The sequence below is a fragment of the Lithobates pipiens genome, unplaced genomic scaffold, assembly GCF_037356315.1.
Source record: "Lithobates pipiens isolate NorthernLeopardFrog02 unplaced genomic scaffold, aLitPip1_a1.2 Scaffold_18, whole genome shotgun sequence".
NCBI classification, from domain to species: domain Eukaryota; kingdom Metazoa; phylum Chordata; class Amphibia; order Anura; family Ranidae; genus Lithobates; species Lithobates pipiens.
In genome coordinates, this window is record NW_027507758.1 from 638,967,450 (window position 1) to 638,993,324 (window position 25,875).

The 25,875-nt window shown below is 44.9% G+C and overlaps 1 protein-coding gene across 1 annotated transcript in view; it reads left to right on the forward strand.

Moving 5' to 3' along the window:
• LOC143989910 (uncharacterized) overlaps window positions 1–25,875 on the forward strand; it is a 200,022-nt gene that overhangs the window by 149,894 nt on the left and 24,253 nt on the right. The window contains 1 exon segment of the mRNA XM_077490184.1: window positions 6,588–7,595. Within this exon segment, the coding sequence (XP_077346310.1) occupies window positions 6,588–7,595 (1,008 nt within the window).

Consider the following 25,875-nt stretch of genomic DNA (forward strand, 5'->3'; position numbering starts at 1 on the left):
TGAATTGTAAAAACTTCTCCCAGGTATCCCATATACTGCCTTTCCTCCCCCTCCCCCCCTCCCCCCCCTTTTTTTTTCGTCTTGGCGTTGCTTTGGTTGGCATCATGCGGCCGCAAAGCGTCTATCTCTGGCCTTCTGGCTGAAAAAGCGACGCTTTCTAGCCCACAGTGAGTTCACTCTCCGGGTGTCCAGTTTTCCACATGTGCGCAGACTTTTGGGTCCTCTCGGGCGCGTGTGGGCGTTGGCGTGGTGTACCGGTGGGAACCTATTGGTGCATGCGGTGTGGTGTCTGGCCGGGGGAAATTGCCCTGCCACTATCCCGCGCATGCGCCCACCGCCGGGTCTACCCGTTATGCCTACGGCGGACGTGACGTACCCAGATGTTTGACGAATGTCTGTTGGAATCGGCCAGGTTTGTGAACGTAATTTCCGCTAGGCGGAATGACGTCACTACCGGGACGGCTGTGCATAAATAGACCCGCTGGGTTGTCGTATTTTTTTCAGGGGAGCATGTTTTCTAGAATGATTATGTCTTTTGTGATACGTTATATGTATTTCTTATATTTTGATTGTTTTAATGTTTTGTTTGTTTTTAGAAAAACGCCAAAAGCTCCTGATGAAGCGTTTTGCGTAACATGTAGAGCATTTCCGAGCTGAGTCATCTATAATACACTGTTTATATTTTTGACTTTCTTTTATTTTTGCTTATGTTATATAGGTGTCATAGCAAAATGGAAATGTATGGTTCTTTCTTTTAAATTGTGATTGAAATAGACCATATGGACAGTGTAATCGTTGTGCTCTGAGGCAATTAGTGTATGTTTTGCACTATATTTTTTATAAATACATTTTTTTTATAAACTATTTTTAAGAAACTTGTGTTTATGCCTATAAAGTCCATCACTTCCAACAATGGTTTTATTTAGCATACACCTGAAGCTACCCTTTATTACTGGGGTTCTGTAATACAGGTATCTGAAGCAGTTAAAGTGGGTGGTGGGCTTGCAAACCTAGCGCTGTTGTGTGCCTCCAGCACAGTATACACCTGAAGATACCCCTTATTGCTGGTGTTGTTCTGTTTCTGTAACACAGGCAGCTTCAGTAATTACAGTCGGTGTACTGTGTCATCTGCTCAGTGTGCACCTAAAGCTACCCAATTGCTTATTTTCCCATCTCCCTGCAGGCCATTACTATGTCTGGAAGGCCAACAAGGAGAGGCAGACAGTCACGAGCCAATAAAAGAGGGCAAGCAGGCTTTGTGTCTAGAGACAACAGTGCTGATCGTGGACGTGGTGCATCGTCATCAGCACGTGGCCATGGGACACGCTTGTCCTTGTTTTTGGCAGCTGGACGTGTTAAACCGCATCATGCCGAAGACTTGGTAGAGTGGATGACCAAGCCCTCCTCATCCTCTCTCCTCTCTCACTCAGGCTCATGGTACTAGCACAGCAGCTGCCAACGCGTCCTTTTTCCCTCGTCTCAATGTCATCAGTCACCACTTCCCTAGACCCACCATGTCCTCCTGAGGAGTCCACGAACTGTTTGAGCACAGTTTTGGGTACATGCTCCAGGAGGATGCCCAGCGTTTTGAAGGCTCTGATGATGATACCGAGCTAGAGGAAGGCAGTAGCGTGAGCGCAGAGAGAGGGGGTGCTCAAGAAGGACAGCAATCTGGCAGTCGTGTTCCACCAGCTGCAGCATACTGCCAGGTTTGCTCCAGTGATGAAGAGGGAGGGGATGATGAGGTCACTGACTCCACATGGGTGCCTGAGAGGAGGAGGAGGCACATCTCCAATGAGGCAGGATGCCCTCCGTGGGCCAGCTTAGGGGCAACACACCGACTGAATCACACCGCAGAGCTCCGCCTGTGCAGGGCGCTGCCTCAGAGCATTATTCTAAAAGTTCTTTGGTGTGGGTCTTTTTTGAGACGAGTTCATCAGATCGCACCGCTGCTATCTGCAACATATGTCTCAAGCATGTCTCGCGTGGCCAAAATATCAGCCACTTGGGCACCACATACTTGACCAGACATATGTTTACCTGCCATGCAGCTCGTTGGCAAGCATACCTTAAAGACCCACACCAAAGAACAAAGCAGACCGGCATGTGGAAGGCAATGTCCATGCCTCGCTGGACAGGGCGGTCAGCGGTAAGGTGCATATTACTGCTGACTCAGGGTTCAGCAGGCATGGACAGGGACGTTACCTATCTTTCACAGCCCATTGGGTCACTCTTCTGGCAGCTGGGAAGGATGCAGGACAATGTGCAGTAATGTTGGAGGTTGTTCCGCCACCACACCTCCAAAATGCTGCTACTGGTTATGACACACCTCTCTCCTCCACCCCCTCTTCTTCTTCCTCCATGGCTTTGTCCTCGGAACCAGCGGTGCTCCGTAGGCATTCAAGGGGCTACGCAAGTACGCAGGCAAAAATATGGCATGCCGTGCTTGTGCTGGTTTGTTTGGGGGACAGGAGTCACACTGGGGCAGATATTTTGTCAGCTCTGCAGGGGCAAACTGAGAGGTGGTTGATGCCACGCCAGCTTAAGCCAGAAATGGTGGTTTGCGACAATGGCACCAACCTCCTCTCCGCCCTCCGACAGGGACAACTGACCCATGTGCCCTGTGTGGTTCACGTCCTTAACCTGGTGGTGCAGCAGTTCTTGGGCAGGTACCCGGGCTTACAGGATGTCCTGAGGCAGGCCAGGAAAGTCTGTATGCATTTCCGCCGATCATTTAATGCCTGTGCTCGGCTGGCTGACCTCCAAAAGGAGTTGACCCTGCCCAAGAACCACCTTATATGTGACATGCCCACCAGGTGGAACTCAACGTTGGCCATGCTGCAGTGGCTGCACATGCAGCAAAAGCCCGTCAATGAGTACCTGTGCAACTATGGCACCAGAACAAGGTCATGGGAGCTTGTTTTTTTTTTTCACCACGCCAGTGAGGCATGATCAGGGATGCATGCACTGTGCTGTCACCATTTGAAGCCACTAGGATGGTGAGCAGTGACAGTGCATGCAACAATGACACTGTACCTCTTGTCCACCTGTTGGAGCATACGCTGCATGGAATAATGGACAGGGCACTTGAGGCAGAACAGAAGCAGAAAGAGGGGGACTTCCTTGCCTCTCAAGGCCCCCTTTATCCAGACAGTGTTCCTGCTGTGCCACCCATCACACAGGAGGAGGAGGCTTGTGTCAGCATGGAGGTTGAGCCTGGCACTCAGCAGCAGCAGTCTTTTAGGGATGATTTACAGTCCCAAGAAACCCTTGGACTTGTACGTGGCTGGGAGGAGGTGGCTGCGGATCATGTTGTCCTTAGTGACCCAGAGGACTCCAGACCGAATGCCTCAGCTAACCTATGCTGCATGGCCTCCCCGATCCTGCAAAGCCTGTGGAAGGATCCTCGTATTCTTCGGATCAAGGAGAAGGACCATTACTGGCTGGCCACTCTCCTTGATCCACGGTACAAGGGTAAGGTTGCCGACCTTATCTTGCCGTCGCAGAGGGAGCAGAGGATGAGACATCTCCGGGAGGCCTTGCAGAAAGGTCTGTGCAATGCGTTTTCAGAGACTGGGAGGTTACAAACTCCTGGTCCTGGACAACGTGTTGCTGAGGCTTCGGTCAGAAGGAGCGGTGGAGAAGGTGGCCAACTGACTGATGCGTTCAGACAATTTTTTAGTCCGCAGCCCCAAGGTATGATCGGTTCCAGCAACCATCGCCAGCGTCTGAGTTAAATGGTGCAGGAATACCTAGGGGTAAGGTCAGACTTGGACACCTTTCCCACCGAAAATCCTCTGGCTTACTGGGTCTTGAGGATGGATCACTGGCCAGAGCTTGCACAGTATGCTGGAGGCTTTGTAACCGATCACAGGGTGCACCTGTCTACCGACTCGGTTGATCGACTGACCTTCATAAAGACGAATCAGTCTTGGATCACCACCAGCTACCAAGCACCTGAAGCTGATCTAACTGAATAATTTTTTTTTTTTAAATGCCACATCCCTTCAAGACTACCTATGTTGATGCTGAGTGACTGTCCTGTTATGTTAACTGACTATCCTCTTCCTCCTCAATGATCCTGCTGATAGCTTGGAAGAACATTTTTGGTTCTGGGTGACGCCACCAGTGGCTAACACCCAATTTTTCAGCCCCTGTTTAACAGGGGCGTGTAATTAAAATTTTTGATGCAATGCTTTGCAGCAGGGCTGATTCCTGCACTCCAACTAGAGTATCTGGGAGAGGTTGCAGTGTCGTGGCACCAGCACCAGTGCCTAAGGCCCAATTTTTCAGCCCCTATAACAGGGGTATGTAATTACAATTCTTGATATAATATTTCACAGCAGGGCCCGTTCCTGCGCCCACCGAGAGTAACTGTGAGGACTTATAGTGTTGTGGCACCACAACCACCAAAGACCCAATTTTTCTACCACTGTTCAACAATGGCATGTTATTGCAATTCTTGATATAATCGTTCACAGCAGGGTCACTTTGAGGGCTTACAGTGTTGTGGCAACACCAACACCTTAGGCCCCCATTTCTGCAGAGCATATAGGGCAGGCCCCTACTTTCAAACATCCAACGTACAAATGTCTCCTACTTGCAAACAGAAGGCGACAACAGGAAGTGAGATGAAAAAAGACGGACGGCCCAAAAAATTATACAGGGGTGTTAACCCTTCCGTATGTTTTCCAAAAAGCTTAAAAATAGATTTTTTGACTGGAGCTACACTTTAAAAATGTACCAGTTCAAAATTACAAACAGATTCTACTTAACACAACAAATCTACATAGTCCCTGTCTTGTTTGCACCGCCTGTATACTGCTGTTCTGAGTATATAGGCTCTGGGGGCCCCACGCCTTTCCTTTTTTTAATTTGGGTATGGGGTTCCCCTTGATATCCATACAAGACCCAAATGGGCAGGGGGGGCTACCCATGCCATTTTTTTTCTCAATGATTTTCATCCGTATTGCCGGAACCAGACATTACATTAAAACCACAAGAGATTTTAAATTACTTTTTTCCGTTAAATGTCATTTTGTGCAGGGACTGTTCTAAACACGGGAAACACGTGCCACTTCACAGGCATACTATAGACACCCCCCAGGCACGATATTTTTTTTCACTTTAATTGTCATTAAAATCAGTGCTCTCAGAAAAATGTCAGTTTTAAAACAAAATGTTGCCATTGATCCATGTCCCCTGGGGCCGGAGCTGGATCCCCAAACCCTTTTTAGGACAATATCTTGCATATTAGCCATTAAAATTAGCACCTTTTATTTTGAACCTTCGAGTCCCATAGACTTCAATGGGGTTCTAAAGTTCGTACGAATTTTCGGTCTGTTCGAAAGTTCTGGTGCAAACCGAACCGGGGGCGTTTGGCTCATCCATACTAGGCACCTTGGGCATGTGCTTTGGGTCTGCTGCCCGGGTCTAGCATGATCTCTAACAGAGCAATTCTTCTCCCAGGGATACTTGCTCTGTTTGCTGGCTGTGCCGGGTGGAGGGATATGTGTGTATAGTCTCAGACCCAAGTCACTGAGTGCAGTCTGAGGAGATGGGAGGCAGCGGTGTGGGACCTCTGCAACTTGTCTCATGTAAGCTTCCACTGAATACCAATATTATGAGTCCTGACCCCTGCACTATATACTCTGTTGTACATTACATTATTCTGATACTATATAGTCCTATCTGTTGTATCTTATACAATATGTTGTACATTTATGTAGTCCTGACTTCTGCTCTCTCCCCTCCCCCCACTGCTATATATACACATAATATGTATTCTCTTTTGTTACACCCATTTTCTACCAGCTGGACATTTTCTGATGATTTGATTGGAGCACAGAATTTTACATATTGATAATAATGTGATAACATCCTCAAACTTTGGAACCTTAAACAGAAAGTGATAATGAGGGAGGAGTCAATAACCCAATGATGGGGGTCTTCAGGATCAGTCCAGTCTTCATCTTGGTTGTTCTCCCCCCATCCTCACTCTCTGACCTCTGGTGGGGCTCAGCCCCGCTGTTATTCATGACTAAATCATGGACTAAATAAGGAAGTGCAGGACTTCTTGTGTTGGGAAGATGGCAATGAGTGATAGAGGGGGAGGGCACACTCGTCCTATAATCCCCTCATCACTGTCACTCCTATAAAAGACAGTTCTCGTTGTTTCCTCACTCTCTGACTAAGGTCCATGAATAAAGAAATGAACTGGTAGAAGATCAGAGGACCCATTTACTAGTTACCTTGAGGGGGGAATTGTAAGATCCTCAGAGACAAAGCTGCCTAATGTGGGCAGAGTCCTGGTTTAGGGGAACCAATCAGCTCATGTCTAGTAATAATCTTTGTATTTCTATTTTAGTAGATGGACGGGAGATGAGGAAAACCTCAGAGGATTGTCTCACTTTGTCTCCAGACTGTAAAGTAGAAGATGAGGACATCACACAGTATAGCCCAGGAGAAAACCCGACTACCTCAAATGTCCATCCGGCACCACACAGTGTAGATGGACCATCATATTCCTCTTATCCTGAGGAACCTCAGACTGTGAGGGACGGTGCCGTCCTTCCAACAGAGAAGAGCTTTTCCTGTACTGAGTGCGGGAAGTGTTTCCATTATAAATCCCGTCTTAATATGCATAAAAGATCTCACACAGGTGAGAAGCCACATTCCTGTCCTGAATGTGGGAAATGTTTTTCACGGAAGTCCAATCTTTCCACACATCAGAGATCTCATGCTGGGGAGAAGCCGTATTCTTGTCCTGAGTGTGGGAAATGTTTTTTAGTGAAGTCGCATCTTTCCACACATCAGAGATCTCACACAGGGGAGAAACCGTATTCCTGTATTGAGTGTGGGAAATGTTTTTCACAGAAGGCCAATCTTTACAAACATCAGAGATCTCACACAGGGGAGAAGCCATATTCATGTACTGTGTGCAGAAAATGTTTTTCACAGCAGCACCATCTTTGTAGACATCAGAGATCTCACACAGGGGAGAAGCCGTATTCCTGTCCTGAGTGTAGTAAATGTTTTTCACAGAAGTCCCTTCTTTTCACACATCAGAGATCTCACACAGGGCAGAAGCCATATTCTTGTCCTGAGTGCGGGAAATGTTTTTCAGTGAAGTCCAAACTTTACATACATCAGAGATCTCACACAGGGGAGAAGCCGTATTCCTGTCCTGAGTGTGGAAAATGTTTTTCACGGAAGTCCCATCTTTGCAGACATCAGAGATCTCACACAGGGGAGAAGCCATATTCCTGTCCTGAGTGTGGGAAATGTTTTTCAAGGGAGTCTTATCTTTACACACACCAAAGATTGCATACAGGGGAAAAGCTGTTTTGCTGTTCTGAGTGTGGGAAATGTTTTTCACAGAAGGCCAATCTTTACACACATCAGAGATTGCACACGGGGGAGAAGCCGTATTCCTGTACTGAGTGCGGCAAATCTTTTTCACGGAAATCCCTTCTTTTCAGACATCAGAGATCTCACACAGGGGAGAAACCGTTTTCCTGTCCTGAGTGCAGGAAATGTTTTTCAGTGAAGTCCAATCTTTACGCACATCAGAGAGTTCACACAGGGGAGAAACCGTATTCCTGTACTGAGTGTGGGAAATGTTTTTCACGGAAGTACCATCTTTACACACATCAAAGATTGCACGGGGGAAAAGCTGTATTCCTGCCCTGAGTGTGGAAAATGTTTCTCAGATAAGTCCAGTCTTAACAAACATCAGAGATCTCACACGGGGGAGAAGCCACTTTCCTGTCCTGAGTGAGGGAATTTTTCCTCACTGAAGTCCTGTCTTCCTGTACATCAGGGACCCCACACAACCCTCGAGGTGTATTAGTGCCTTCAGTGTGGGAAATGTCTTCTATATGAATGTTGCTGGACATCACAGCTCTCATGTGGGGAAGAAGCACACCCTGATATACACCTCAGATATACTCCATGGCTGATCTTCACCATGTAAGAAACAGTTCCAGGGATGTGGACATTTAAAAAAAAAAAGACTTGTCCAAGGGACTAAATTAGAGTCCCAATCTCCTTGCCCCTTATGCCGATCTCCTTGTCTCTTATGACAATCTCCTTATTCCTCATCTACCAGAGAGCTCAGCAGAGGTGTGGGAGTTGATTGAAAACTACAAACCGGCAAAGGACAGAACTCTGTGAATGAATGGCACGGCCGCACTCTTTTCATAAAGGGACAGCCGGTACAGGGAACTTCTCCCCACACTGCTGTCACACAGAGGACTCAGATCGCTGAGCCGCTTCAGAAACAGGAACATGCAACATCTTCCCGAAGATGAACTTATCCTTTAAACCTTTTCACTGCCAGAGCTGGTTTTGCGTTTTTTGCACACATGTTTAAAAAAATCATTTTAGGCCTGAAGTTTATATAAAACCCCCAAAATATGATATATTTTCTGAAAGCAGACACCATAGAGAATAAAATAATGGACTAGTCTAGGACTGGTAAATGGTCCTGTTGCTGAGAAGTTTATCCATACTAGTTGGTGATAACATGGCAGAAGTCACCCCGAGAGATGAACATCTGAGCTATGTATGATGTATAACCGCTTAATCTTCTGTATTTCCTTTGTGTTCTGTTTTTTTGCCAAGTATATAGAATTGACATGTTAACCTTAAACTGATGTTATAGAAATTCAGAAAATGTTGTTTGTTATGACACGTGAATCTGTTCTAAATAAAGATTATACAAAAAATGTTTTAAAAATTGCCTGCCCGGCACCCAGAATAGCATTTCACGTTCCATAGAAAGTGTTCACCCCTGAGTTCATAGGGGAGGGGATCAGAGTTCACCAAAGATACCATGTTGGTATGATACTTATTAAAGGGGGCTCCCAGATTCCGATAAGCCCCCGTCCGCAGCCCCCGACAAGCCCTGCGGCCCCCCCTTCCCCAACACCCCCCCATGTTGAGGGCACGCGGCCTGGTATGGCTCAGGAGGGGGGCACTCGCTTGTCCCCACCCCCTTTCCTGACCGGCCAGGCGACGTGCTCAGATAAGGATCTGATATGGACTTTGGGGGGACCCCCACGCCATTTTGTCAGCGTAGGGCTTCCCCTTTAAGTCCATACCAGGTGAAGGGGCCAGTGAGGTGTAAATCTCGCCGATGAAGGCGGCGAAATTGACTTCCTTTGCTAGTCCCGGCTACCTGGAGTCACGTTCAAAATGAACAGACTTTTCTCCGTGTGTGGGCAAGTCCATTCATTTCAAAAGTCTGGCGGACTAGCGCACAGATGGGCGGATTGTTCGCCAGACTGCCGAGTCCGGTGGACAATTTTGATTCAAAACTTCTTTCTAAGTCTGCTGGACTTTTGGGAACAAAAAGTCAGCCGGAGACCACACACGGCAGATTGTCCAGCGGACTCTGGTCCGCCGGATAGTCCGATCGTGTGTACATGGCATTAGTGTCAAAGTCAATAATGAAGGACTTGCTTACTTTGACTAAATCCAGAGAATAGCCATTCACAACTGGATGTTTACTCAAGTTGGATAGTCCCTCTCTCACAAGGCCTAGCAGCCAACAAGGTGCTTAATTCAGGAACAAGTCTCTGCCACGTTGTTGTAGAACATGTAGGAATAAGTCTCTGCCACAGATGTTGTTGTAGAACATGTAGGAAACTAGAACTTGTAGAACACTTGTGTAATACCTGGATCTTTCAGCCGGTTTGGCGATACCCACGAGATAGGATTCACTTAGGTGCCTCAGCCTCACTGGGCTCCTGCTAAAAAGCCAACCCGTACGTGGCCCTCTTCTGAAGAGTCCCCCCCCCGGATAGCTACGAAGTTGCTGGGCCTCTCCACAACCGGAGACGGCACTGGACCACCTCAGAATCCTTTCTTTAGTTTCTTTGCCTCGGGCTAGCCAGTGGTTTGGAGTTCCGGTCCAGTATGAAGTGCTGATTACATGGTCCTGGTCCTCCTGACCTGCACCCAGAAAGGCTATGGCCTGGGGTGCGGTTCTACCCGACTTTAATGCCTCAGGGCTGGCTAGCCCAAGCCATGCAAACTAGAGGAGGATTCTGAGGTGGATGGGTGCCGTCTCCGGTTCGGAAGAGACCAATTGAACTTCGAGCATTCCAGTGGAGGACTCTTTAGAAGAACACCACATACTGGGGCTTTCTTAACAAGAGCATGGGAGGTCCGAAGTAACCTTGAGAATCCGGTCTTGTGGATATCGCCAAGTAGGCTGAAAGATCCAGGTATCCTACAAGTGTTCTATAGCTCAGTTTCCTACGTGTTCTGCAACAATGTCGGTGTTAAAGTCTTTGTTCCTGAGTAAACACCTTGTTGGTTGCTAGATCTTGTGAGAGAGGGACTGTCCAACCTGAGTGTTCATCCACCTGCGAATGGCTATTCTCTGGATGCAGTCAAAGTAAGCAAGTTCCTTAACGTTTATAGACTTTGACATTGAGAGTGCCTGAATTCCTTCCCAACCCTCTGATCCCAAGTTAAAGACTGTTCAATGGTTGAAGTTTGCAAATAAAATCCATTCAAGTGAATCTATTGTCAGTCTCAAGTTACTGGGTCATCTACCACGGGACATCCCCTAGACGTGCAACAAGGAGAAGCGGCAGGTAATGGTAAGCCCAAAAATAATCAGCAGCTCCTTCGGGGGTTAGTGCTACAGGTGTAAATACCTTTGGGATTAGGAATGGTATGTGCTGATGAAGTATATAATAATTATAACCTCTAAATGTTCCTGCTCCTGCTAATCTTTCTGCAGTAGATAAATATGAAGGGGTTTGACGCCCTATTGATTTATATGACAGATGCTAGTAGTATTAATAACAGCATAAAAAGGAGAGGAAAGATATAAATATATCATCAAAAATAAGAAATAATAATGTTTTTCACATAAAGTGCAATAACAAAGTGACTTGTGCTCATTAAAAAGTGTCCATTGATTTGCAGAAAAGCTCTTTGTTATCTTCTTAATTAGGTGATAACGGTGTTGGTGATCTTATCTGTGCTCCTATTGTGAATGCACTCTCCAAATAGCTAGGGATGAGCTTTCTGTTTGGGTCGAACAAGAGTTGGACTCGAACATTGGCTGTTCACCCGTTCGTCGAAAAACAAACATTATGGGCCATTCGTGCCAAATTCAAGTGGTGCGTAATGGCCCATAATGCACTGCGGGAGCATTGCTCTCTGATGATTGGCCAAGCATGCACTATGACCCGCATGCTTTGGCAGGGTGCCTTTGGCCAATTATGGCTTAGGGGGTTAAATCCACGCTCCACACTATATAAGGCCGCCTGCACGTCGGCCATGTGTAGTGTGTTGCTGGCGTTGACAGAGAGAGAGCGTCATTTCATTTAGATTGAGCAGGAAGTTCGTTCCTTGTGTACTGTTTCTAATCTACTTCAGGCAGGCAGGTGATTCAGTTAGCTGCAGTGTATTTAATATATATATATATATATATATATATATATATATATATATATATATATATACACACACTGTATCCAGTTTAGCTAGATCTCACTGCAGTCCATTCCTGGTGTACGGTTTCTAATATACTTTCAGGGAGGCAGGTGATTCAGTGAGCTGCAGTGCATAAAATATATATAAAGTCTCCAACATATATATATATCCACTGCATTCCAGTCTAGACAAGCCTATATCTGACTGCAGGCCATTGCTGGTGTACGTTTTCAAATACACTTTCAGGCAGGCAGGCAGGCAGGCAGGCAAGTGATTTAGTGATCTGCAGTGCATTAAATATATATATATATATATATATATATATATATATATATATATATACAGTCTCCTACATATATATATCCACTGCATTCCAGTCTAGCCAAGCCTATGTAGCACTGACATTTTTGCCTATGTAAATGTGAATACAATGTAAACCTATGGACAATGTTATTCGTTAGTATTTGGTGCTATCTAGTGATCAAAACTGGAAATTGACTTTAGTTATTTTCCTTTTCATGGTGTTGGAAAGATAACAGGAAGTGACTGTGTTTACTTTTGTTATTTGACCTTATCTACCCAGAATGCCAGGTGACCTACCCATGATCACCCTCTACTGAACTGCATGCTGGGTAGGCTATAAAAGGGCCAGTGCGGCCATTTTCTTTCTCTTCTGGACACATGGCTTTCCTGTGATGACCTGTGAGGGGGTCTCCAGAGAACTGCAGCCTGCAGAGCAGCAATCTAAAGCCAGAGGAGGACTTCACACCACAGCGTGCTGGGACAGCAGTGTGGTAGGATTGGAAAGGATCCAGAGGCACCCTGATGGAGGTAACTGAGAGCCTTGTGAAGCTGTCACGTACCTGGTAGGAGAGCCCAGAATGCAGGGAGCGGCTTCTCGTAAGCCTCTGGCTCGAGAACCCCTGAAGGTGGGTCCAGGGATTCAAGAGTTCAGAGGGCAAAAGTGCCTGGCTGATGTAAGGCAGATCCAGATCGACAGCTGCAGGCACAGGTAGAAGACTGGAACGACAGGTGGCAGTCAGCAGGTAGCAGCAAGCACTGGCAGTCGGACCGGGATAGCAGAAGGTAGTCAGCGGATGGCAGCCGGGCACTGGCAATCGGACCGGAACAACAGATGGAGGTCAGCAGATGGCAGCAGGTACTGGCTATCAGACCGGAACAGCAGATAGTAGTCAGCTGGTGGCAGCAGGCACTGGCGATCAGACCGGAACAGCAGATGGTAGTCAGCAGGGTCGGGTACAAGCCGGGTCGGTAACAGGCGGGCAACAACGGTACACAGGAAGAGACGGAGACGTAGTCAGACAGGCAAGAGGTCGGTGGCAGGCAGCAAACAAACGTAGTCAGGAACAGGTCGGATAACAGGAATCAAGGCAGCAGATAGCAGGTAACAGAATCACCGGACACGCTGTAGACTGGACAGCAAGGAGGAACAGAGTCCTTAAATAGCCCTTAGGGCGCCAGAGCGGTCGTACGGCAAGTCTGCGTGCCCCCGCGAGTAACCGTGCGTCCGTTCGTGACCCCGCGCACCCGCGTGCGCCCGTTCGTACCATCGCACACCCGCGTGCGCCCGTTCGTACCAACGCGCACCCGCATGCGTCCGTTCGCGTTAACGCGCACCCAAGGATACCGACAAGTTCTCAGCAAAGGAATCCTGCGGGCAGATCTCCCATGTGCGATCGGATCACCAGGACGGCCATGACATTGCCCCCCCCAAGGGGCAGCCTCCGGATGCCCAACTGTGCCATCTTACCCGGATGGGACCTTTTAAAGGCAAGGATTAGTCTTCTCGCATGGATGTTGGATTCCGGTTCCCAGGAATTTTCCTCAGGCCCATATCCCTTCCATTTAACCAGAAATTGAGTCTGGTTACGTCTCTTCCTACAGTCTAGAATGGATTCAACCTCGTATTCGATTTCTCCATCGATAATCACAGGTTCTGGCATTTCGGTTTGCAAAAGAATCCAGAACTGCAGGCTTGAGTAGAGATACATGGAAAACTGGGTGGATCCGAAATGACTCTGGAAGCTTCAGTTCGAATGCCACGCTATTCAACTTCCTCACAATCAGAAAGGGACCCACAAATTTTGGGCCCAGTTTCTTAGACGGGCAGGCCAGCTTTAGGTTCAAGGTGGACAACCAAACCTGATCCCCAACCTTGAGATCCAATTCCCCCCTTCTCTTCCTATCAAACACTTCCTTATTGTATTCCTGTGTTTTGATCAAAGTCTCTTGCAGAAGCTTATTGTTTGTCTTGAAGAAGTTGAGGTTCTCCTGCACAGCCGGTACCGGACATTCAGGGAGATTGTTTGATAGAAATAGGGGGTGAAAGCCGAAATTTGCAAAAAAACAGGGATTGCTTGGTGGCAGAATGAATAGAGTTGTTGTAAGCAAATTCAGCCAAGGGCAGAAGCGAGGCCCAGTCATTTTGAGAAAATGAAGAAAAGCAACGCAGATACTGCTCCAACGTCTGGTTCATCCTTTCAGTCTGGCCATTGGTCTGGGGATGATAGGCCGAGGAGAAGCAGAGTTCAATTTTCAGGGCCCCGCAAAGCGCTCTCCTGAACCTAGAGGTGAACTGCACCCCCCTATCCGATGTGATATTAGCGGGGATGCCGTGGAGCCTCACAATCTCCCTAATGAAAGTCTTGGCAGTCTCTGTGGCCGAAGGAGTGCCCCTCATGGGCAAAAAGTGAGCCATTTTGGAGAGCCTATCCACCACCACGAAGATTGTAGAATAATCCTCTGAAGGCGGTAACTCGACGATAAAGTCCATGGAGATCATCCTCCATGGTCTATCGGGGACGGGTAACGGCTTCAGCAGACCCCAGGCTCTCGACTTACTGCCTTTGCTCCGAATGCAAGTGGTACATGCCTCCACATATTTCCTGCAATCTTTCTTCATCTGTGGCCACCAGAACGTACGTTGAAGCAACTCCATGGTCTTATGTACCCCAAAATGGCCGGCCAACAAATGGTCGTGACAGGAGCTCAGAACCAAGATTCGCACTTCCTGAGGAATAAAGATCTTATCCTTGTATCAAAGGAGATCATCTCTGGATAATAGTGGAATGTCAGGTAGAGGGGCAGTGCCTATGGAGGCCTGCTTAATTTGAGACAGTAAGTCTCCCTGGAGCAAGAGGAAGTTCCCTGCGGAGAGGATGGTATCTGGAGACGAAGGACTTTCTGGTTCACTATACATGCGAGACAGGGCGTCAGGTTTGGTGTTCTTAGATCCTGGACAGTAGGTAATATGGAACGAAAATCTAGAGAAGAAAAGCGCCCACCTGGCCTGTCGTGGTTTCAGTCTCTTAGCAGACTTAAGATATTCTAAATTCTTATGGTCTGTATAAACCAGGATTGGGTGGGTGGCGCCCTCAAGAAGATAGCGCCATTCCTCGAGTGCCGCCTTAATTGCCAGTAGCTCACGATCACCAACGTCGTAATTCTTTTCCGCCTCAGATAGCTTGCGAGAGAAGAAGGCGACCGGGTGCAGAAGAGACTTAGGCCCCTGTCTCTGGGAAAGCACCGCCCCGACCGCTATTTCTGAAGCATCCACCTCTAAGATATATGGCAGAGTTGAGTTGGGGTGCTTTAGGACTGAAGCTGATACAAACAAGTCTTTTAGGGTTTTAAAGGCCTCCTGCGCCTTGGAGGTCCATTGGAACCTTTGACCTTGTTTGGTCAGTCCGGTGATGGGGGAAATGATAGAGGAAAACCCCTTAATGAATTTCCTGTAGAAATTAGCGAATCCCACAAATCGTTGGACCCCCTTTTTGTCAGAAGGGGCAGGCCAGTCCTGGATAGCAGAAATTTTCTGAGGGTCCATCTCAATCCCTTTTACTGAGATGATTAGACCGAGGAACTGGATGCTTTGTTGCTCGAAGACGCACTTTTCAGGCTTGGCATACAGACCGTGAAGACGGAGACGAGCTAAGACATTCTTTACATGTTCTCGGTGATCAGCTAAAGTGGAGGAAAAAATCAGGATATCATCAAGATAGATTATTACAAACAGGTCAAGGTAGTCTCTAAAAATATCGTTTACAAAGTGTTGGAATGTGGCAGGGGCATTGCACAAACCAAAAGGCATAACTAAATATTCAAAGTGCCCGAAACGAGTGTGGAAGGCAGTCTTCCATTCGTCACCCCTCCGAATACGGACGAGGTTGTAGGCACCCCGAAGATCCAACTTGGTGAATACTTTAGCAGATCCTAGTCTCTGAAATAGTTCGGGCACTAATGGCAGGGGGTAACGGTTCTTAATAGTGATCTTGTTAAGTGCCCGATAGTCCACACATGGGCGTAGGGAATGGTCTTTTTTTTTAACAAAGAAGATCCCTGCACCCGCCGGGGAGGTGGAAGGTCGGATAAATCCCTTCTCCAGATTCTCGTCCAGATAGGATCTCAGGGTACCCAACTCTGTCTCAGATAAAGGAAAAATTCTTCCGAAAGGAATCTCTGCCCCAGGAAGCAATTCTATTGGACAGTCGTATGGCCTATGAGGAGGTAAAGTTTCAGCGCCCTTCTTACTAAACACGTCCAAAAAGTCATGATAGTCCTTGGGTACAGTTTGTCGGATCTCAGCGTCTGTTTCCAAGCAGAGTAGGGAAGAAGAGCCCTTGTTGCCAACCGGAAAACAATGCTGAAGACAGTAGGCTGAAGGGAACTCAATTCTTCCTGTGGTCCAATTGATGCGTGGGTTGTGAGCCCTCAACCAAGGCATGCCTAGTATGACAGGGAACAAAGGAGACTTGATGACGTCTAGGCACAAAAGCTCCTGGTGGGTCCCGGCAATGATAGCGAACAGTGGGGAAGTCTCCTGAGTCACTGGTCCAGACTTAAGGGTCGATCCATCGGCCAGATATACTGAAAGTCCTTTCACCCTAGGCCGAAGAGGAATGTTATTCTTTAGGGCAAAGGACAAATCCACAAAGCCACTACAAGCCCCGGAATCAATAATTGCGTGGGTTTGGATAGTCCTTCCTGGAAGCTGCAAAAGAACAGGAACAGCCAGATGAGAGGTGTTATTAGACAAAACGGGTGAGGGAGCAGGAGGGATGAAAAGGCACTTACACATTTTAGCAGGGCAAGTGCGAACAAAATGTCCCGGTTCTCCGCAGTAAAGACAAAGGTTGCTGGCCCGGCGGCGTTGGCGTTCCTCAGGTGTCAGAGATGGTCGGAGTAAGCCCAGCTGCATGGGTTCCGAAGAGTCTGGTGCGGCCGTAGCAGGAGCAGAAGGGGCCGAATGGGCGGAGCTTGGCACGCGTGGCATCATCCAGACGGGGCGAGAGGTTGTGGAGGAACGCTCCTGGCGACGTTCTCTTAGGCGTCTGTCGATTTGAACAGAAAGGTCTATGAGGGCTTCCAGAGTCTCGGGGGTACCCACTCGGGCCAGTTCGTCTTTCAAAGACTCTGAAAGGCCCATACGAAACTGGTATCGTAGAGCTGCGTTATTCCAGTCCGTGTCGGAACTCCAGCGTCTAAACTCTGACACATAATCCTCCACAGGCCTATGACCTTGTTGTAGAGCGTGTAAAGCTGCCTCTGCGGTAGCAGCAAGCTGAGGGTCCTCATATAACCGTGACATCGCCAGGAAAAAGGTGTTCAGGGTATCCAGAGATGGATCCTTCCGTTCCAAGAGGCGGTGGGCCCAGGCCTGAGGTTCGTCTGTCAACAGGGAAATGACGAATCCTTCTTTGGTTGCCTCGAGGGAGAAGGTCCTTGGTTGCAAGGCAAAAAAGAGTTTGCAGGAATTTACGAAAAGCTCTGAATTTATTCCGGTTGCCAGAGAATCGTTCTGGAGTAGGGACCCTAGGTTCGGGCGGCATCATCACCACCGATGGTGGGGCAGAGGATCCGGAGACGGCTGGCGTAGTAGCAGATAGGGCTTGGACTTGTTCCTCCAGTCCTTCCTGCAGGTTCTTCACCGCCTGGGTAAGGGTAAGGCCAGCAAGATGGCGGCAGAGCTCGTCCATAGGGGAGGCTCCCTGCGTGGGCTCGGACATGGCTGTCCAGTACTGTCACGTACCTGGTAGGAGAGCCCAGAATGCAGGGAGCGGCTTCTCGTAAGCCTCTGGCTCGAGAACCCCTGAAGGTGGGAACAGGGATTCAAGAGTTCAGAGGGCACAAGTGCCTGGCTGATGTAAGGCAGATCCAGATCGACAGCTGCAGGCACAGGTAGAAGACTGGAACGACAGGTGGCAGTCAGCAGGTAGCAGCAAGCACTGGCTGTCGGACCGGGATAGCAGAAGGTAGTCAGCGGATGGCAGCCGGGCACTGGCAATCAGACCGGAACAGCAGATGGAGGTCAGCAGATGGCAGCAGGTACTGGCTATCAGACCGTAAACAGCAGATAGTAGTCAGCTGGTGGCAGCAGGCACTGGCGATCAGACCGGAACAGCAGATGGTAGTCAGCAGGGTCAGGTACAAGCCGGGTCGGTAACAGGTGGGCAACAACGGTACACAGGAAGAGACGGAGACGTAGTCAGACAGGCAAGAGGTCGGTGGCAGGCAGCAAACAAACGTAGTCAGGAACAGGTCGGGTAACAGGAATCAAGGCAGCAGATAGCAGGTAACAGAATCACCGGACACGCTGTAGACTGGACAGCAAGGAGGAACAGAGGCAGAGTCCTTAAATAGCCCTTAGGGCGCCAAAGCGGTCGTACGGCGAGTCTGCGTGCCCCCGCGAGTAACCGTGCGCCCATTCGTGACCCCGCGCACCCGCATGCGCCCGTTCGTACCAACGCACACCCGCATGCGTCCGTTCGCGTTAACGCGCACCCAAGGATACCGACAAGTTCTCAGCAAAGGAATGCTGCGGGCAGATCTCCCACGAGCGATCGGATCATCAGGACCGCCATGACAGAAGCTGAACAGCATGACGGCGGGGCCACAGCAAATGGACTGAGACCAGCGAAGTGGAGCTGACTTATTCTTCAGGCCCAGTTTGGTGAGAGGGCTGTTTCCCACAGTTTCTTACGCACTTGCATACACCTAGACTTTAACACAGTGTTGCTGGGACTTGTAGTCCCACGGAGGAGAATCTAATAGACAGACTGAGTTTAAGCAGGCCTCAAGCCTATTCATCATAATACTATTAGCACTGTGTTACACCAGAGGCAATTACAAGTGTATCATGCTACAGGAACAGTTCTAATATTCATCTCAAGTTAACCTTTGTTGTTCCACTGTGGGATTACTGTTGGATTACAATTTGAAGAATATTAATATTGTCTAATATTCTATATCTCAGAGGCGTTTCCGAATCAATAGCATTGATAGTCAAACTGACTTAAAAGAAAGTGTGCGTTTATTTGTCACACAGTTGGCATCATAAATACAATGTAAAAAGTATAATAGTTCAGTTCAGTGTAGATAAAAATATATAAAATTGAATAGTTGTCAAGCTGTAATGAGCTTATGGAAGCATGTGTGCTTTAATGGCTGCTGTCTTGCTGTCTTGAGTGTCCTTCAAGAAGAAGCAGGAAATGACGTTCTTAGACTTCTGGCAGAATTCAGCTGTCCCAAGTCATCAGTCTCTGTGTGAATATGTCAGTATCATGTGTGGGTGTCTGAGTGTGAGTGCCCATGTGAGTGTCTCCCAAGAGCTCTGAAAACATAGGCTTAAATATTACATGCGAACGTCATAACCTCACAAACTTAGTACCATGTATGGCACAAGATACTCAGAGAGTCATATGGAGCTTGATTGACAAGCTCACATGTAACACTCCATACGTGACATAATGTGCTGTTCATATAATGTCATAACCATACATTTTACATAATATGAACACATATTAGCAACTTTACATTAAGTAACTATATACTAATATGTATTAACATGACTGAGACTACTCTAAACTTATTTTAACAAGATATAATCCACAATGTATCATTGCTTTACCTACGTAGACACATGTCTATTTTTGTCTTCTCATGACATTCTGTACCAAGATACCATATATGTCATACTCAAACTGGCTACATTCAGAAACTTATTACTAACTCAGCTTCAGATGAGAATATGTTTCACTGAACACTTGATCAAGGTCATTCACACATACTATTTACTATGATTAATCATAAAACCAAATATGTTTTGCAAGCTTGCCATAAATATATTATAACGCCTATAAGTGCTGAATTATGAATTTGGAATAATATTCTAACAATCCCCCCTGAATTATGATTAATCATATCAAATTGATCAAATACATTCATAACATCATTTATATCACATTCACTCATCCTTGTATCAAATGATCGGACACAATATTCCTCAGAACTGAAGCAGCTAGAAATAACTCTCATTCTAAATGATATTCTCTTTGCTTTTAACTCCTCTAAGATGTATCTATTTAAAATCTTAAAATAATTGTATCGTTTTTTTTTTTTTAAAGTATAACATAATCATGACTCATATCAATGATTATTATTATTAACCACTTGCTTACTGGGCACTTAAACCCCCCTCAGTCCCAGACCAATTTTCAGCTTTCAGCGCTGATGCACTTTGAATGACAATTGCGCGGGCATACAACACTGTACCCAAATGAAATTTTTATCATTTTTTTCCCACAAATAGAGCTTTCTTTTGGTGGTATTTAGTTACAGCTCGGAGTTTTATTTTTTGCTAAACAAACAAAAAAAGATGCAAAAAAAAAAAAAAAAAAAAATCATGTTTTAATAGTTTGTTATAAAATTTTGCAAACGGGTCATTTTTCTCCTTCATTGAAGTGCGCTGATTAGGCGGCACTGATGGCTGCATTGGTGGGCACTGATGGGCTGCATTGGTGGGCACTGATGGGCTGCATTGGTGGGCACTGATGGGCTGCACTGGTGGGCACTGATAGGCATAGTTAAGGCGGCACTAATAGGCACAGATAAGGCGGCACCGATGGGCACAGATAAGGCGGCACTGATGGGCAAAGATGGGCACAGATAAGATGGCATGGATGGGTGGCACGGATAAGTGGCACGGATGGGTGGCACGGATGGGCACTGATAGGTACCACTGATAGATGGGACTGATGGGCACTGATAGGTGGCACTGATAGGTGGCTCTGATAGGTGGCACTGCTGGGCACTGATGGGCGGCACTGCTGGGCACTGATGGGCGGCACTGCTGGGCACTGATGGGTGGCACTGGGTCGCAGCACCTTTGAGGCAGATTGTGGGCACTGTGGATGGCACTGTTGGTGGCACTGCTGGATGGCACTGTGGGTGGCATTGTGGGTGGCACTGTAGGTGGCACTGTGGGCACTATGGGCACTGATGGGGGGCACTGATGGGGGCACTTACTTTTATTCAGGATGGCACGGCGGTGGGCAGGTGGGCACTGGCAGGGGGCAGGTGGTCAGCTGTATTGCTGGCCGTGATCGGGACTGATGTCCCGATCACGGCCGCCGGTGATCGGCTTTTTTTTTCTCTCCTCGCGCTGTCAGCGCGAGGAGGAATAATAGCCGATTACCGGCTCCGTTCTATCACACGATCAGCTGTCATTGGCTGACAGCTGATCACGTGATAAGGGGTCGGGATCGACCCCTTGCACGGATCGGTGATCAGGCGAGTCTCACGGACTCGCGGATCACAGAGCGCGCCGCGCGCGCCCCTCAGGGGGCGCGCAGGCCGCTCGTATCCGGGACGACGTCAATAGACGTCCCGGAAATGTAGGTCCGCGCTGATGCCGTCATTTGGCAATAGCGCGGATCTGTAGTGGTTAATAATAATAATAATAATTATAATAAAATTAATAAATGATGCAATAATATATTTCCATATTTGTGCTCAAATAATATTTTAGCTCTTTAGAAATATACTTTACACTCTAAAACTTGTGATAACTTTCCATAGTTCGATTAATAGTGATATGTTTCCTAAATTATGAACAAAAGATGTTCTACTAACTAGAATGTTTGTACCTTTGTTACCTAAAAATATTCAATATATGAATAAGGAAAAATAAATAAAAATAATAATGATAACCCTAACTTAATATGAACATTAATATCAGAATAATTGGATTATCAAAAAAATGTATATGTGGATAAATGTTTCAGTCCTAAATTGTTTATCTATAGTAGATAAAGTTTCTTCTGATTCATTTTTTCTTCATGAAATGTCTTTAAAATTTCTTCTTCAAGTTCTGTTAGGTTAGAAAAACCTTGTTGAATAAGATAAACCAGTCATAAATATGAAGTATAAATCTTTTGTCCAATATTCTTTCTGAGAGGATCTCTTCTTTAAGTTTGAATTTCCTTATATTCTCTTTGCTCTTCATAGGAGCTTGCTATCCTCCATATTTATTTGATTTTAGATGCCATATCTGTAAAAGAGATGCAGTATCATTAATTATGCATAAAATATTTACATTCAATTCTTGTAACTTATTCTTTATTTTTTCAACAAATGTTAAAACATTGTAGGACATAACTTTGTGAATTCATTAAACTATATGTAAAATAATACTATCTTGTATTTCCTTCAAAAATAACTTCTATATGACAATGTACTGTCCTTATCCTGTCTAAAATGACCTCAACTATAAAACATATGTCTGTGAAGTTTAGGTATGATAGAATGCAACATTTCTCTTTAGTCATGATACAAATCCATATTTGCACAAACAAAAATGTTATATCACCCAGAGACAACAAAGGACTATGCCTTTGTTCTCATTTCGAAAAGATTAAAAATATGCGTAACTGTATTCTGTGTTGAAGCTTTTATTCTAGTGTTAGAATGTTCTTCAGTAACAAGTACTGATTCTATGTGCTTCTCTGTTCTTATGCTGGAAACCTGAGATGAAGACTTCTCAGATACAGCTGTATAAACATGTGCTGGTGTACATTTCTGAAGATGTCTTCCTTCTACATCTAAATGAATGTGTTTGCCTGATAAAGCTCTGAACCATAGAGGATATCTTTTACGACATTCTTTAAAACTATCTTCCTCAAAAATATCTTTTAGTGAGCAGTCAGGTGTCTGTACAATGATTTTGTTTGATTTTACTATGCTCTCTGTAGCTTTAATTGCATAGTAAACACTTAGCAGTTGCTTTACACCTGGCTCAAAAGTCTTTTCCAAAAATGATAAAACTCTGGAGAAATAGGCAATTATTTTCTCCTTACCTTTTAGTAATCGAGACAATATTACTGAGATGGCATTCTCAGATACATGAGTTTTCAAAACAAAAGATATTTCAGAACAAACCTCTACTATATTTAATGCAGGAGCATTACGCAAATCTTTTTTCAACATTTCAAAGGCATTTTTCTCATTTGGACCCCATTGGTCAATTATATTACCTTTATTTCTCAAAAGAATATAGAGTGGATTAACTTTTTCTGCGAAACAGTATACAAACTCTTTGCAAAGATTTATTTTATGCAAAAATTTATGCAATGCCTTATGAGTTGTTGGAGTTGGAATTGCAGTGATATCTCTAACTGTTTCTTGCAACAGTTGTCTCTTTCCTTGACTAATTTGCATGTGAAGGAATTTCACTTGACTTTTCATCAGCTGAACTTTCGTTGTGTTTAATTTTAAACCTTCAGTTTGTAACATCATAAACAACTCAGACAAAAGAGCAATATGTTCATCGATATTCTGAGTACTAAGCAAAATCGTATGCACATGCTGACAAATGCAGTCTGGTCTAGAAAATTTTGAAAGTATTTTTGCTATAGTTTCATGAACTATACCATCACCAATACCTAGACCAGGTATTAATCGAGTGAACGTATAAGTCTCTTTTCTGAATGTAAATGCAAGTTTGTACTGACAACTATTCGTTAAAGGAATGGAAAAATGGCTATTAGCGATTTCTAGTACAGAGAATACTTTGTCCTCAGCATTCAAATTTAACTTGATATTAGATTTATCAGGAAGAACTGGGTTATTTGTGATGTGTTTATTCAATGTCCTTAAGTCAACTGATAAAGAATATAAATTATCAGTATTTTTGATAGGCCAAATACAGTTATTTACCACTGATTTAGCTTTCTTTACAATTCCAAGTTGTACAAACTCTTGAATAATGGCAGAAAGTGGACCAATTGATTCTAGTGGTAACTCATACTGACTAAGAGGTTCTGGATCTTTTCCCTCAATATTCAATTCTGTATTTTTCAAAGTTCCAATATCATTTTTAAACTTTGACCACAAACTTGGAAAACTTTGTACCACTTCCTTTAAAGCACAATTACCATCAACATCAGGCCACTTTTGTTCTGTAGACATATTGGTAAGGGAACCAACATTACTATATACAGAGAGATCAATAAGCACTGATTTGGGCCTAGATGGATCTTTCCAAATACTTTTATTTGTCAAATCAATCACCCACTTTTGTTCATTGATTACATCAATGCCAAGTATATTCTCTGCTTTGTGACAAACCCAAATGTTAATTTTAGTTTTCACTAATCCAGGTACCTCAAATGTTACATTAGATACCTGTCTAGCAGTGGAATTACCTGTATTATTAAAACCCACTATATTGCACATAGGAGAATTAGGTTTCACAGATATGTTTTCTCTGGTAAGGCTAATCTCAGATCCACTGTCAATGAGACAATTTATATTTTTACCATTCAGCAAACATTGTAAATATGGTCTACCATTCTCATCCAATATAATTGGTGCTACATATTGTAATGGCAGAGAAATTTAATCCCGATGTGATTCTATTTTTGGCAATGGCAATAAACCCTTTTGTTCAGTGACAGCATTGTCTGAACTGCTGTTAACAGTCAAATTACTGATCTGTTTGACCTCTGTGGCATAAGGCAATTCAGTCAAAATTTTATCTTGACATGAAAAAACAGGTTGTACAAAAGCAGATTTTTCATTCTCCATATCTTTAGTTTTTATTTGTGAATCTCTCTTAAATTTACAGCAATGTTTTCTCATATGGTCAGATCTATGACAGTAAAGACACGTGATAGGCTCTCCTTGCCTCACTTGCCTGCACCTGTCCTTGTCATTCCTGCTATGACCTGTCGTTTCTAACATGTCTGCAGCCTGACTATTTTTGTCACATTGAATTATAGCTACCTCGTGTGTGAGATTGCTTTGATTCAATTGTCTCCTAATTTTATCAATGAAACTTACTACATCATTTAAATTTTGACGTTCCTGTGCTATGGCTATTGAAGTTGGGTCAAGGTATTTACATTTTTTAATGAAAGCTATTTTTAAACCTGGGTCATTGTCATTATCTACTCCAAAAATCATTTCATAAACCTTGCAAAATTTTATTTTAAACCCAAATGGATCTTCTTCTACAGTAGTCTGTAATAGATCTAACATTTCTATGGTCGGTATTTGCTCACCAGTTGCACATAGCAATAATTGTCGTAGTCTATCTGTCGCGTCATTTTGTTTTTCCTGACCTTCGTCATCAATAACAGTAGAATTAATTCGTTTAGCAAAATTAACAGGAACCCACAACTGAAATATGTAATTGCGTTGATCATTTGACAGATTAAAACGATCCGCAAACATTTCAAATAAATCCCAATTGGAAAATACAGTTGCCTCAATGTCATACATTGGAAAATCTTTTAAAACTTTCATAAGTTGGTCATGTATTTGCAACTTTAGTTTTTCAGTTCTACATAATACGTTTTTATGTTTCATTTCTACTTCATTAGTAGCATCAACATTCTCCATATCCGAATTTTCCGGAATATAAGAAGGTAGCTTAGACTTGGATACAATCTTTTTGTCATCTATAGTTATTACAGCAACCTGTCTACTGTCATTTTGTAACTCTAGCAAATTCATTTTTTTAGATTCTAATTGTTCTTCAAGATTCTCTATGTAATTACAAAAAATCTCACAGTTTGGACAACTAAGAGAATCGTGGGACACATTTTCATGTATTCCTGTGTTCTGTACATTGTTAGTTTCTGTCTGCTTTAGTGTACACACATTTTTGGCAGGTAAAATATTAATAATCATCTTATTAAATATTCTCACTAGGTTCAAAATGTTCGATATCTTTTTACGCTCTTTCATAACAGTACATTTATTTTTCTCTATCTGCAAATTGGCTTGTAAACATTCATTGTACATATATGCCCATAAGTCACTGTCATTTGGATAAAAAGACACATCTTTAAACTCTAGTTTGCTTTCTCTAGCTATATCATCAATAAATTCCATAACTTTTACTCACCGTATTTTGAAGAATTTCTTGTCTTCAACCGTCTGATACTGGACTGTTGACCACATCTGATGCAACACAAACGCCTCTTGGTTGATAGGTTCTGAACCGTCTTTATTCTCGAGCCTTGAATCTCCGCAAGACTGCGCTAATATCTCCCCCCTCAGCAAGGATCGAGATTTCCGTAAAAATTGAGAAATGACGGCACTGTCTGGCTCGCCAAA